Below are 14,329 nucleotides of genomic sequence, written 5' to 3'. Positions count from 1 at the left end.
TTATTGTTCAGTCTCTCCTGAAACTTGTTCACTCTTGGGAAAATCTGCTTCATACTTCTTTTTGAGATTACTTAAATATGTTCGTAAACTGTCTGCATCCAATTGAGAGTTTCGAGCAGTTTGAACAAGCCTAGTAGCTAGATGGTACACAGCTCTCTGTCTTTCCATCTCAGGGGTACTCTTTTGGTTTTGCTGTTATTGAAAAAACATAGATAAAGATTAAAATATGAATACAATGATTTTTATTTTAAATTTTCAGCAATATTCTATCTCCTTTCATAGAAATAAGAATTCAAGGGTTAACCAATCCCTTTGGATAAGTCAGTTCCATCCAACTAGCAAAGAATATACCAGAAGAAATAAATATTATTTTGGAGAATAAAATTTATCATGAGTATTTACTGCTTTATGACAAAACCTTATATTCCTTGAAAATCACTCTTCAATGAAAAAATCTGCAATGTGCTAAATATGTCAAATTTCTCAACACAATACTAAAAAGTAATAGAAAATCCACCAGAGTTATGTGCTAGAAACACTGTCTCATTAAAAAGGTATGGGAAAACAGAACTTCTCATTGCTGTGGGGTATTCATAATTTTAAATGTCACCCAAGAGTACTACTCTACTGTCTCCTACTTTAATTCCCCAACAGATAAACTGGGAGGCAGAATGGTCATCAGTAAACTGCTTGTCTCTCAAGAGAGTTCACATATAGAAATTGCTAAAGCCTAAGAGAGAATACTGTCTGAGAGGTAAAATACATTTGTAAAATAAGCAACATACATAGCTACTTGAAATTATGCCTCAATTCTTAACAAACTATACTTAGGATATCCAAGAAATAATGTTTAAAACAAGAATCTTCTAATACTTTGGAAAGCTTTTAGATATTCAGTCTCTGAACACTTAAGTGTTGGGAGTATAGCTGGAAAATTTTTTATTCATCTCTGCCTGAGCTAGATAGGAGAATCAGCATTTTCAAACTTAATTGTTTATGGAAAGTCTTAGTGAGTTTTCCTTCACTAAGGGAAATATAATCCCTTCAACTCTTTCTCAACAGCAAGCAATTCCAGATATTTTTCTACTTTCATTATAGAAAAAATGAATATGATTCCATGACGTAGAATAAGATTATCATATATTCACCCAGCTATCTGATATATTGCTTGATCAATTATATCAGTTTATCATTTTAAAAAAAAGCTACTGAATATCTATTATCACCTATATTTTACCAGGCCACATACGTTTTGTATGGAGGAGTTTATTTCTATGGAGGATATAAAAATGTCTACCTAACATGATAATGGAACTCAAGAAGTTGAGTCTTACAGTACAAAAGACATGTTTATAAGTAAGTGATAAAGGTAATTATGAAAAGTCTCATAAGAGAAACATAAAATGCTGAGAGGAAGGAAAGATCACTTTCAGATCAGGTCAAGAAAAGCTTAAATAGGACAGAGTACTTGGAATGAATCTTGATCGAGGGCATTCCAGATGGAGGAAACAGCTAGAGCAGACACATTAGAAAGCATGGTACACAATCAAGGTTAAAATGATGAAATGACAAGTAATTTCAATGTGGCAAAAATGTAGGTTATTATTAAATTGAGTAACATTATGTAAGGTTGGGGTAGTAAACAAAGGGAGATCATAAAGTAGTTAACAGTGTGTTTAAGAATCATCTGAAGACTGGTTAAAATGTCAATTCCTAAACCACAGGACACCCTTAAAAATCTGCAATGGTACTCAGTATTCCAGGTGATTCTAATGTAGGTAATCCTAAGATTGCATTTTGAGAAATAATCATAGAAGACTTTTAACACTAAGCGAAGGTGTTCGACTCTTATTTGGTAAGAAACAACTAAAAGTTTCTGAGCAGGGAAACAACATGATAAGAGCTATGTTTTAGGAGATAATCTCATAGAAGTATGTAGGATGGATTGAAAAGAGAACCTACTGCAGAGTCCTAATGAGAGGTGATCAAGAAGAAGGATTCATAGACTCTAATGGGTCACTGGGAGATTAGAAAGTGAAGAGATGAGAAGATTTTTCAGAAGATAAATTTAATTTTGGACCTACTGAAGAGTGAAAACATAAATTAGGGTTTCAAGAACCCCTATGGTTTATGGAGAAAAATATATAGATTCAGAGTCAAAAAGAAATGAAACGTAAAGGTGAGGCGTATAGAGTTCTAAACAAAGAAACGAGGGCAAAATCATAGGAACACTTCTATTTTGTAACAGGGATGATAACAAGCACCGGTGAAGAAAGGAAAGAAGGAGTAATCAAAGAAAGAGGAGAAAACACCTAGGAGAGGACAGTTACAGTAACCAAGAGGGGGAAGAATTATGAAAAGGGAAAGAAGGGTAGTGTCAAATATCAAGAGAGACTAGGGAAGATGAGAAGTGAAGAAAAGGCCATACGCTTTTATGATTAGCTGGTATTTAAGAGTGAAGTTTCAGTAAAGTGACAAGATCCAGTTTGCACATGGGAAATGGAAGAAGCAAGTATAGATTACTTTTGAGAAACTGGCAGTAGAAAGAAGAGAAATAGTTTGAGAAGTAAGGTAAAAAAGAAGGATTTCTTGGGAAAAACCTAAGCATATTCATAAAAAAAGAAAAGCCAGTGAAAAAAACACTAAGGATGCAAAGAGAAGAAAGGAAACTGACGAAGTAATATCTTAATGGAGGATGGAAAGAAAGTAGACAATTTAACCTTAAATAGATTGAAAGGTAATCTCTTCCTCTGAGATAGGAGGGAAGAGAAAATACAAATTCCAAAGTAGAACTTTGAAGGAGGAAAGGTTCAAGGACTCATCAAGATGACCTCAAGTGTCTCAAAAAGTAAAAGAGGTGAAATTTCTATAGAGAGTGAGGGGATTGAGGGCTCAGGAAGAACAGAAGTGTTTTTGTTTGGTTTTTTTGTGAGGAAGACTGGCTCTGAAGAACTAGGTAATGAGAAGTTCTTCAGAAGAGAACTGCCAAAATCACTGACGAAGGGATTCAAGGGGGGTAATTAGGCAAGTGATGTCATAAAGACAGTCTAGGAGCTCAAAAGCTGAAGAAATGCAATAAAATATGAAGGCACGTTAAGAAAGAATGAAAGACATAGGACACTGTTACCACTAAAGAACCTTTCATACTGCACCTGGCTTAGTTTACTGAACACACTGGATTCTTAAAACAATATAAAAACTGATGTAAAAAAATAAAAAAAGATTTCCAAATTTTGAGTCAACAGATGTGAATTCAGTATTGGATCTACTGCTCTTTAGCAAATCTCTTAACCTCTGTGAACCTCAGCTGTAAAAATGTAAGTAAAAATAATACCTATGTTATCTTTTAGTAGAAAAATCTAACTGCTTTATGAAGTATGAGGCTTATATATTAGAACAAATAGAAGAGCTTTGAAAACTATAAAAAGATATGAAAATGTACATCGTGATTATCTATTTTTAATGCTTACTTTATATACATTTATTTCCTTATCATAAAGTTAGTGTAGGAATAAGTATTCTAGGAACTAAACTGTTTAACCTTTGTCTTCTATCTTATTAGTTGATTTGCTGGGAAAGGTTATAACAGACCAAACCAAAAAATTATTGAGAAGTAAAAAGGATTTTCCTTATTTAGGAATTAGGTTTTTATTTCAAATATTTTAATTATTATTAATTATTATATACTTAGATCCAAGGTCATAATAAACATGTACACTAAAAGTATTTTCGGGAATTTGAAAAGCAATTCTTATTGCTAAAACTTTCTTACCAAGATTTGTCTGGTAATTTGAGTTGTGATTTCTTTGGCATCCAAGACAATTGATGGTGGGAGTGATGACACCTCTGCAGCTTTTAACCCTAAAATTACAACAATGGGGCTTCAATATCATTATTGCTGGTATAGTCATGTTTGTCTTAGGAAGTATTCATCTTGTCTTCACAGATTTAAACTTCCCTTCTCAGGCATTTCTGAACTACTTAATGATACCCAAAATTAAGTTTTCCAAAGTTCTGGATGACAATCTACCAATTATTAGATTTAATTACCTGTCCAAGACATATAAGACAAATTAGAATATCAATTACCTCTCAAGAAACCTCTCAGCAGGAAAACATGATAGGGAAAGGAAAAGAGGTAATTAGAAAATTGAATAATAGTAATAATATTGAAATTCCAACTATATATACAGTTGGTTATAGAAAGTCAAAGGATAAATGGGTTCTGCAGGGGAAAAGTTTAGTCACAGAGATAATCTGACAGCTAAATATTCATCTATTTAGCAGATCAATGAGGGAGGAATTTCTCAGAAGATATAATGAATTCAAATTCAAATTCATGCAAATTTAAAGTACCAACTAGTATTCTTATGCTTTCAGAGTTTAATTTATTGTACAAATGCCATATAGGCTTTCTACTGTTTATACTGTGCTGACAGTTTATTTATTTATTGCTTTAGAGGGAATGGAATCAAGACTGACTTTTATTTACGTGACGCTAATTGCTAGGCACTATGCTAGACAGTTTGTATTTGTTAATTCACTTAATCTTCACAAGCCCACATATATGGCTAATTATCCCCATTTAATAGACGAAATTGAGGCTTATAAAGATTAAATATCTGATACAAATTAAGTTATCCATTTGACTTCCCATTTCAAATAGTAAAACAAAGATACTTTTTTTTTCTCTCACAAGGGTCACATACATGGCTAAAATAATTTTTGGAACTTTACATGTATAGGTCAATTGAAACATATCTGAATCCAAGAGACTTTACACGTCACATAATGATTTAGGTAGAAAATATCTAATCAAGTTTAGGAATAACATATGGTTTCGTAGTACATTCCATTTTAAGACTTTAAATTTAATTATCAAATTCCCTGAATCTGAAGAAAACAAGCAAGGACCCTGTTACTGAAAGACGGTGTAAGAAATACACAATTTTTAATTCATTATATAATTTGCAAATACAAACTAAATTACACTTTTCTAAGACAGAAATGAACACTTCCAGGGCTTTCATGTGTTCTAAGTCTACGTAAGCCTACACAGTTACTGGTTAATATAAATTTAAAAATAAGCTTAGTATATATAAAATGTGAGTTTGACATAGAAAATATAGTCCTACAGCACATAAGCACTCAAAAGAATGAGAGGGAAAACTGCTTAGATTAACAGCCAAGTAAAGGGGAATACAAAGTTTATCTTATGAGAATGCGTGTGCTTCAGTGTATAGATATAATTTTTATATGCAATACCATAATTCTTTTCTTCTGTGAGTCCCTTAGAAAGTTTGTAAGTATACAAGATTGCTTCTTTGTTTCTTGAGGTGTTCTTTACATGTTGAACTTCAAAATGCATGTTTTCTACATTAGGATACAGGACATCTATATGGCATAGTTCCAGGAAATGTGTAGCAAACAGTGTAAATGCCTAGAATATATAATAATGAATATTAGTAGTTTTTAAATAAACTAGATAATTCTATTTTAACGATTTAAACATAAAAGTTTAGTTTAGTTTTCCAAGTAGCTTGGCAGAAATGTAGGAGTGAAACTGATAATTGTGAGCCTAACAAGGTCAATTCATTTTTAAACGTTTTGAGAATTTATATTCAATGAAGGAAACATGGTTATTATGTTTACATATACACATGTATGTTACATTATTGGAAAGAGAATAAATCCAAAAATTAAATCCTAAAAAACTCTGAAGATATTGGAAAGATGACGTTTACCAGAAATAAAGCTATTAACTGAGGTAAACATTTATTACAGAAGTAATCCACAAACAAAATCATAATACTTCCCTCAACTTTTGAAAAACTTTACTCTAAAAGTAGCTTCCCTCCATATAAGCAGTTTTTGAAAAGTGGAATCAATGTATTAGGTATTTGAAATTGCAAAGATTTTTAGTGTTTACATTTGCACTGTGTTTGGGTTAGGTACTTCTAGGGGAAAAAAATATTGGAAACACTGCATACGTCAATGATTCTCAAACTCTGGTAATCCCCTGGGGAGCTTGTCAAAGATACAAATTCTTGGGGGCTGGCCCGGTCACACAGCGGTTAAGTGTGCACATTCCGTTTCGGCAGCCTGGGGTTCTCTGGTTCAGATCCTGGGTGCAGACATGGCACCGCTTGGCATGCCATGCTGTGGTAGGCGTCCCACATATAAAGTGGAGGAAGATGGGCATGGATGTTAGCTTAGGGCCAGTCTTCCTCAGCAAAAAGAGGAGGATTGGCAGCAGTTAGCTCAGGGCTAATCTTCCTCAAAAAAAAAAAGATACAAATTCTTGGTGCTTATCTCCCCAAATTCTCAATCAGTGGCTTTAATGTGGGGCCCCAGGAAACTGTATTCTCCCTAAGTACTGTAGGTGATTTTGACGGAGGTGGTTCAAGTGACTTATGACCATGACAAATAAAAATGGCAAGCAATAGGATATATTGGAGTATATGAGGAAGCCATTTGGTATAAACCTAATTCGGCCTGACTTTTTATTTTTTCAAAAGGGCCTGACTGTGGCTATTGAGCACGCATTGCATATCTGCTTAGACATTTCCTATGGCCAGAACAAAGGCCCTTGAGATAAAGGTGCAACTTCCCCCCACATTAGCATTTCCTTAGGGATAAGCATTTTTCCTTAGGCTAGGTACTGATTGCTGCACTCACCTCCCAGCTCACCTGTGACCACCCAGCTGGAGACAACAGACTGCCACCCTGCTGTGTTCACAGAGACAGAAGATCTACCTGCTATTTCCATCAATCGCTGTGCCGACAGAGCAGTCTCGCGACTATTGTAAAAGGGACATTTCAATCCTATGTGAAACATCCTCTTGAGGGTATATAACCACCCTTATACCACCACTTCTTTGGAGTGCTCTGTTCCTTTGTGGAAAGACTCTCCGGGGTTATAATCCTCAGATTTAAGCTCAGAATAAACTCACCCAAATTTTCATTTATAGATTGGATATGGATTATTTTCGTCGACAACCACTACCACATGCTTTCCTGCCCAGAGTTACTAAAGCAGTTAGAGATTTGAATAATTGGTTATGTTTTAAGACTTTACCAGTGAGAAAGTAAATAGGCAATTAGTGGAAAATTAAAATATTAAGACATTAAAAAATATATTTGACTGGCAAATGGCTATCAATTATGGAAGGGGAGTGACAAGAGAAGGAATAGTTTGCCATATGACAGAAAAATCTCAACTATCTACTCAACAAATCAAAAAGGGGTATAAAACAACCAAATTTACAAAGCCACAAGAAAATATTTAGAAATTCAGTAAACTATTGAGAAGCTTGGGACCATGTTCATAATAACCATAATGCCCTCAAAATTTATATATCAAACCAATCTATTATAGTAATTTTGTAAACTCTATTTCAGGTTAATTCAATTTAACAAATAATTATTCAGGACCTAAATATTGCAAGGATTATGCTAAGCGCTAAAGATACTATAACTATATTTTGACTAAGTTATTTATACTAGAAAAGGACATTGCTATGGACTGAGTGTTTACATCCTCCCCAAATTCAAATGTTGAAATCATAACTCCCAGGGTTCTGGTATTAGGAGGTAGGACCTTTGGGAGGTGATTAAGTTATGACAGTGGAACCCTCCTGAGTGGGATTAGCGCTATCGTAAAAGAGACCCCACAGAGCTTCCTTGCCCTCTCTGTGAGGCTATGTCTACAACCTAGAAGAGGGTCCTCACCAGAATTCCACCATACTGGAACCCTGATCTCGGACTTTCGGCCTCCAGAACTGTGAGAAATAAATTTCTGTTGTTTATAAGTCACCCAGTCTATGGTATTGTGTTATAGTAGTCCAAACTGACTAAGACAGATATTCAAAAGTACTACTAAAAGCAATATTCTCAGCTATTACAGAATACCTCAGAATTGGATACTGTATACTTAGGGTTCTCCCAAGAAACAGAACCAATAGGAGAGACATATATCTCCTATTATATATAGAAACAAACATATATAAATGAGATATAGAGCGGTATAGAGAATATATAGAACAGACAGATACATACAAAGAGATTTATTATAAGGAATTTGCTCATGCAGTTATGGAGGCTGACAAATTCCAAGATCTACAGTCAGCAAGCTATAAACCCAGGAGAGCTGATGGTATAGCTCCTGTCTAAACACCAGCAGGCTCAAGACGCTGAAAGAGCTGATGTTTCAGTTCAAGTCCCAAGGCAGGAAAGAAGTGATATACCAGATCAAAGGAAGTCAGGCAGGAGTAATTCCCTCTCACTCCCAGGAGGGTTAGCCTTTTTGTTCTACTGAGGACTTAAACTGGGCCCCACTCGAAGCTAGGAAAGCCAATCTGCTTTACTCATTCTAACAATTCAAATAGTAATTTCATCCAGAAACATCCTCACAGATGTATCAGAATAATGTTTGACCAAATGTCCGGGTACTCTGACGCCCAGTCAAGTTAAGACATCAAATTAACCATCACAAGTTCAACCCTTGTCAACTTGGCACCCATTACACATCTCTTAAAACCATACTTAATCTCCAAATAAAGACAACAACAAGGTCATAATTCTACCTAACATGATACAACCATCCTGGATACAATCAAGAATGTACTAATCTCTTTCCCAGAAGAGGACATAAACTCCTCGAGTGATGTTTACTCTTCTCCTTGATATCCTGTAACTCAAATACTATGATATAAAATTAATAATACTTAAACTATGATATAAAGTCAACACATCTTATGTTACATGATAAGGAAATAAGAGAAGAAAGAAAACAAAGATGTATACATACACAAAACATATTGATAACAAAATAAGGAAAAGATATACACTACTCTTGACAATTACAATCCTCATCTGTAACTGGTCACACGGTCATAGCTGGTATTTATAACTACCTTCTTCCACTAGCCATGTCATATTCCCTTTGCCTTCAGCAAGCATCTCAGTTGGTCGTGGTTCTTTACTTGGTAGAGTGACCCAAACCTTAATTCCTGAAGGGTCTGGGCCATTAGTAATCATGCCTGGATTGGGTTGCTGTAGTTTTCAACTGACCTTAATCTCAAGGCATGGTAATACTAAGAGACACCTTAAGGGATCTCCTGTATTCCAGATACAGTCTTCCTTGCCACCATTGTGGAGTAGTAATCCGATTTCCCCTTGGTAGCCAGGATCAATCACTACAGTCAGCATAGTAATCCCTTCTTTGCTTGTTGATTCAGAGGCATAAGAACCCAAAGTGGCTGGGTGGTAGTCTTAACTTCCAGTTTAATGGAATCATTATTGTGTCTCTTGGTGGATGCATTTCTCCCTTTGGAACTAAGAGCTCTAGGCCAGTAGAGCATAAGGTCATGGGAACAGGAAGCAAAAATTTTGCTAGTGGGTCACTAGACGTAATAACCAGTGGTAGTGTGCTACCCCCATTTCCACTTCTTGATCCCTAGACCCATGAATCCTGGCTATGAGAGAAACAGTACCATATACTGAACACTAATACAGATTTATGGAGAACTTTGTCCCAGCCCTGCAAGATATTGCCATCTAACTGGCAGTGTAACTGAGTCTTCAAAAGGCCTTGACCATTCTATCAAGCGAGCTGCTTCAGGATGCTGGGAAACATGATAAGACCTGTGAATTCCATGAGCAGGGGCCAAAGCTGCACTTCATTTGCTATGAAGTGAATTGCTCAATCAGAAGCAATTCTGTATGGAATACCACAACGGTGGATAAAGCATTCTGTTAAGTTCATGGTTGGTAGTTTTGGCAGAAGCAATACATTCAATAAAGGCAAATCTGTACCCAGAGTAAGTGTCTAGTCTAGTAAGAACAAATTGCTGCCCCTTTCATGATGGAAGAGGTCCAATGTAGTCAACCTGCCACCAGGCAGCTGGTTGATTACCTCAGGGAATGGTGCCATATCAGAGGCTCAGTGTTGGTCTTTGCTGCTGAAAGACTGGGCACTCAGTGGTGGCTGTAGCCAGGTCAGCCATAGAAAGTGAGTGGAAATCTGTTGCTGAGCCCATGTATAACCTCCAACCATGCCACCACGGCCATTTTGTTCATGAGTTCATGGGGTGATGGTAGGGGTGGCTGGGGAGAGACGCCTACTGGCATCCACAGAACATTTCATCCTATCCACTAGATTATTAAAATCTTCCTCTGCTGAGGCCACCATTTGGTAAGTATTCACATGGAATACAAATACCTTCACATTTTTTGCCCACTCAAAGTGATTTATCCACATACCTCTTCCCCAAATTTCCTTATTACCAATTTTCCAATCATGTTCCCTCCAAGTCACAGTCAGACCACTCGCCAGAGCCCAGGAATTGGTATATAATAATCATACATCTGGCCATTTCTCCTTCTAAGCAAAATGAATAACTAGGTACATTGCTTGAAGTTCTGCCCACTCGGACAATTCCCCTCATCACTGTCCTTTGGGGATGTCCCAGAAAGGGGCTGTATTGCCACAGCTGTCCACTTTCAGGTGGTGCCTGAATATCATGCAAAACCATCCAGAAACCAGGCAATCCTTCCCTTCTTCTGTCAACTGATCCTACAGAATTCTCCATGAGGCCACAGGTGCAGGCTGAGAGAGAGTAGTGTAGCAGGAGTGGGGACCATGAGCATTTGGGCCATTTCTTCATGTAACTTACTAGTGCCTTCAGTGTCTGCTTGGACCCAACCATGTATATACCACTTCTGTTTGATGATGGAGTGCTGTCATGCACACCAACTTTATAGTTGGTGGGTCAGATAACACCCAGTTCATGATGTGCAGCTTAAGTCACATGGTAACGGTGGTCTACAGTTAATCATTCAGTCTCTACTAAGGCACAGTAGCACACCAAGAGCTGTTTCTCAAGGGGAGAGTAGTTATCCACAGCGGATAGCAGGGATTTTCTCCAAAATCCTAAAGCCCTGTGCTGCAATTCACCTACAGGCGCCTGCCAAGGGTTCCAAGCAGCATCTCTATCTGCCACTGCCACTTCGAGCACTATCGGATCTGCTTGATCATATGGCCTAGCCAGCAGAGCAGGTTGCATGGCTGAACCTGTTGCAGAGCCTTCTCTTTTTCTGGGCCCCACTCAGCCTAGCAGTTTTCAGGTCACTTGGTAAATGGGCTGGAGTAACCCATCTAAATGAGTAATATGTTGCCTCTAAAATCCAAAAAGACCCACTATGCATTTTGTCTCTTTTTGGTTGTAGGAGGAGCCAGATGTAACAACTTATCCTTCACCTTAGAGAGTATCTCAATACGCCCCACACCACTGGACCCTGAGAAATTTCACTGTGGTAGAAGGCCCCTGTACTTGTGTCAGATTTATTTCTCCCTCTGACACACAGATGTCTTACCAACAAGTCTAGAGCAGTTGCTACTTCTTGCTCACTAGGTGAATCAGCATAATGTTATCAATGTAACGGACCAGTGTGAAGGAAAGTGCTCAAGATCCTTGCAAACTAATTTAAGACACAGAACTACAGAGTTGATATATCCTTGAAGTTGGACAGTGAAGATGTACTGCTGTCCTTGCCAGCTCAAAGCAAACTGCTTCTGGTTGTCTTTATTGACAGGCAGGGAGAAAAAAGCATTGGCTAGATCAATTAGCTGCATACCAGGTACCAGGGGATGTGTTAATTTGCTCAAGCAATGAAATCTCATCTGGTACAGCAGCTGCAATTGCAGTCACCACTCAGTTAAGGTTACAAAAATCCACTGTCATTCTCTAAGATTTACCTGTCTCCTATACCAGCCAAATAGGTGAGTTGAATGGGAATGTGGTGGGAATCAGCCTTGATGATTTTTCAAGGCCTTGATGGTGGCACTAATCTCTACAACCCTCCAGGAAGGCAGTATTGCTTCTGGTTTGCTATTTTCCTAGGTAGAAGTAGTTCTAGTGGCTTTGATTTGGTCTTTCCTACTGTAATAGTCCTCACTCCCCAAAGGTCAGGGAATCAACGTGAGGATTCTGCCAGCTTTTGAGTACATCTATCCCAATTATGCATGCTAGAACTGGAGAAATAATCACAGGATGGTTGGGGATCCACTGGGCCCACTGTGAGATGGACCTGAGCTAAAACTCCATTAATCACCTAACCTCCATAAGCCCCTCAGACTGGTGGACCAGAATGATGTTTTGGGTCTCCTGGAGTTAGAATCAGTTCAGAGCCAGCATCCAGTAGTCCTCAAAAGTTCTGGTTATTTCCTTTTTCCAAATGCACACTTACTCTGGTAAAAGGCTATAAGTCCCTTTGGAGAAGGGTGGGAGAAAGATTAACACATAAATTTTTGGCAGTGTGCCAGAGCCCTTCCTCAAGGGGACCTACCCTCCCTTTCATTCAAGAGGTTCTAGGTCTGTAAACTGGCTCAAGTCTAGAAATTCACTGAGGGACAGTGACTCTCTGTTTTTGTTTTTGTGGTTTTTTTTTTTTGAGGAAGAGTAACCCTGAGCTAACTACTGCCAATTCTCCTCTTTTTGCTGAGGAATACTGGCCCTGAGCTAACATCCGTGCCCATCTTCCTCTACTTTATACGTGGGATGCCTACCACAGCATGGCTTTTGCCAAGCGGTGCCATATCCGCACCCGGGATCCGAGCCAGTGAACCCCAAACCCCGGAATGCCAAGAAGCACAACGTGCGAACTTAACTGCTGCGCCACTGGGCCAGCCCATGTCATTCTCTGTTTTTATGATCTAGGCTAGATTTGTGTTCACTTGACCTAGAACTTTTCTGCTTACGCAGATCAAGTAAGAATTTAATAAGTTTCCTATCTATTTCACTTCTAGAAACACCATGATCAATTAGCCAACCCCAAAGTTCTGCCCAAGTGAAGACTATTCTGATTGATGCTTTGACTCTGCTGTCCATTTTGGTAACCATGTCCACCTTGCCTTTGTCGGTTGAGTGCCACTAGCTGACTCGTGCCACCACAAGATCCAGTTACTCCTATTGTATTTAGGTTTCCCAATTGAGTGACTGCAGTTTTCTCTGTAAGTTCTGGCCTACAGAGAAGAGTGATCACAGAGCTCTTCTAGGATGTTGGGGCTCTCTTCACAAATTTATTTCTCCAAGTCATGGTGAAAGGTATGTCTTCTGGACCCCATCAGGGTGGGAGAGTAGTTCTTAAATGACAAATCCATAATAACATTCCAATCTCTTTAATTCTTTGAATCCTTTCTTCTACATTAAACCAAGGCAAGTTCAGCATTTCCAACTTACTCACTGTGGGCTACTTTTTTTTTTTTTTTCCCTTTTTCTCCCCAAAGCCCCCCGGTACATAGTTGTGTATTCTTCGTTGTGGGTTCTTCTAGTTGTGGCATGTGGGACGCTGCCTCAGCGTGGTCTGACAAGCAATGCCATGTCCGCGCCCAGGATTCGAACCAACGAAACACTGGGCCGCCTGCAGCGGAGCGCGCGAACTTAACCACTCGGCCACAGGGCCAGCCCCTGTGGGCTACTTTTTGGTTCAACCAAACATCTGACCTGCAACATTAAATGCAAAATCTCTGCTTAGTGAGTCCACATCAATAAATTTGGCCTGATCCAACTTCATGTTCCTTCCGTCATTATCCTATATCCTTAATATCCAGTTCCACATGTTCCCCAGATTTCCAGCTGTATAAATTAGAAAACTCACGTAGTTCTTTTGAAGTATACTGTACCTCCTCATGGGCCACACTTTGTACTTCACCTTTAAAGGCTTCCTGAGACCTGAGTCTAGATATAGGTCTAGAAGCAAAAAAGAGTGGTAGAGATGGATCCTGAGGAGAATCAGCATTGTATTACATGGCAACTGTCTCAGGGCAGGCTATTACAGTTTCTTCAGGCAACACAGAGTTAATTCCTTCAGATGGGATGGGGAAGTCACTCCCACTGAGAGCAGAGAGGCCTCTTCCGCTGGCAAAGAAGGCTCACCAGAATCTAGAGGCTCAATGTCCCCAACTTCATCAGAGTCTTCTCACATATCCCCATTCCAATTTTCAGAACTCCATTCCTTCTCAAATCAGTGCTTTCACTTTAATAATAGAGTTGCTACTATATGGCTGGGAGTTCAACTTGCATTGTAATTCAGCCAGTCACAGGATGAGATTCTGGGTTTAATTTTCAGTAATCTCAGGTCTATGGCTACAAAAGATAAGAGTCTCCTTCAGGGCACACATCAAAACTTTCAGGTAATTTATGCAGCAATTCGAATTCCAGAACTCATCCTTTTTCCCCACTTTTTGTCCAGTGACATTAGGAGCAACTAGCCCATCTCATTATATTCATTAGGTTGCCAAAAATATTTGAAAACATCATACACATAG

At 38.3% G+C, this 14,329-nt stretch overlaps 1 protein-coding gene across 1 annotated transcript in view; it reads right to left on the bottom strand.

Moving 5' to 3' along the window:
* The window catches only part of MSH4 (mutS homolog 4), an 84,296-nt gene continuing 69,967 nt past the window's right edge, over window positions 1-14,329 (bottom strand). The window contains exons 18-20 of the mRNA XM_014850040.3: window positions 5,266-5,440; window positions 3,773-3,861; window positions 1-192 (exon numbers count right to left, since the gene is read on the bottom strand). Of these exons, the coding sequence (XP_014705526.3) occupies window positions 1-192; window positions 3,773-3,861; window positions 5,266-5,440 (456 nt within the window). The remainder of the gene's footprint in view (window positions 193-3,772; window positions 3,862-5,265; window positions 5,441-14,329) is intronic.

Source organism: Equus asinus, chromosome 16 (genome assembly GCF_041296235.1).
Source record: "Equus asinus isolate D_3611 breed Donkey chromosome 16, EquAss-T2T_v2, whole genome shotgun sequence".
NCBI classification, from domain to species: domain Eukaryota; kingdom Metazoa; phylum Chordata; class Mammalia; order Perissodactyla; family Equidae; genus Equus; species Equus asinus.
This window is presented reverse-complemented; position numbering and strand designations above follow the sequence as displayed.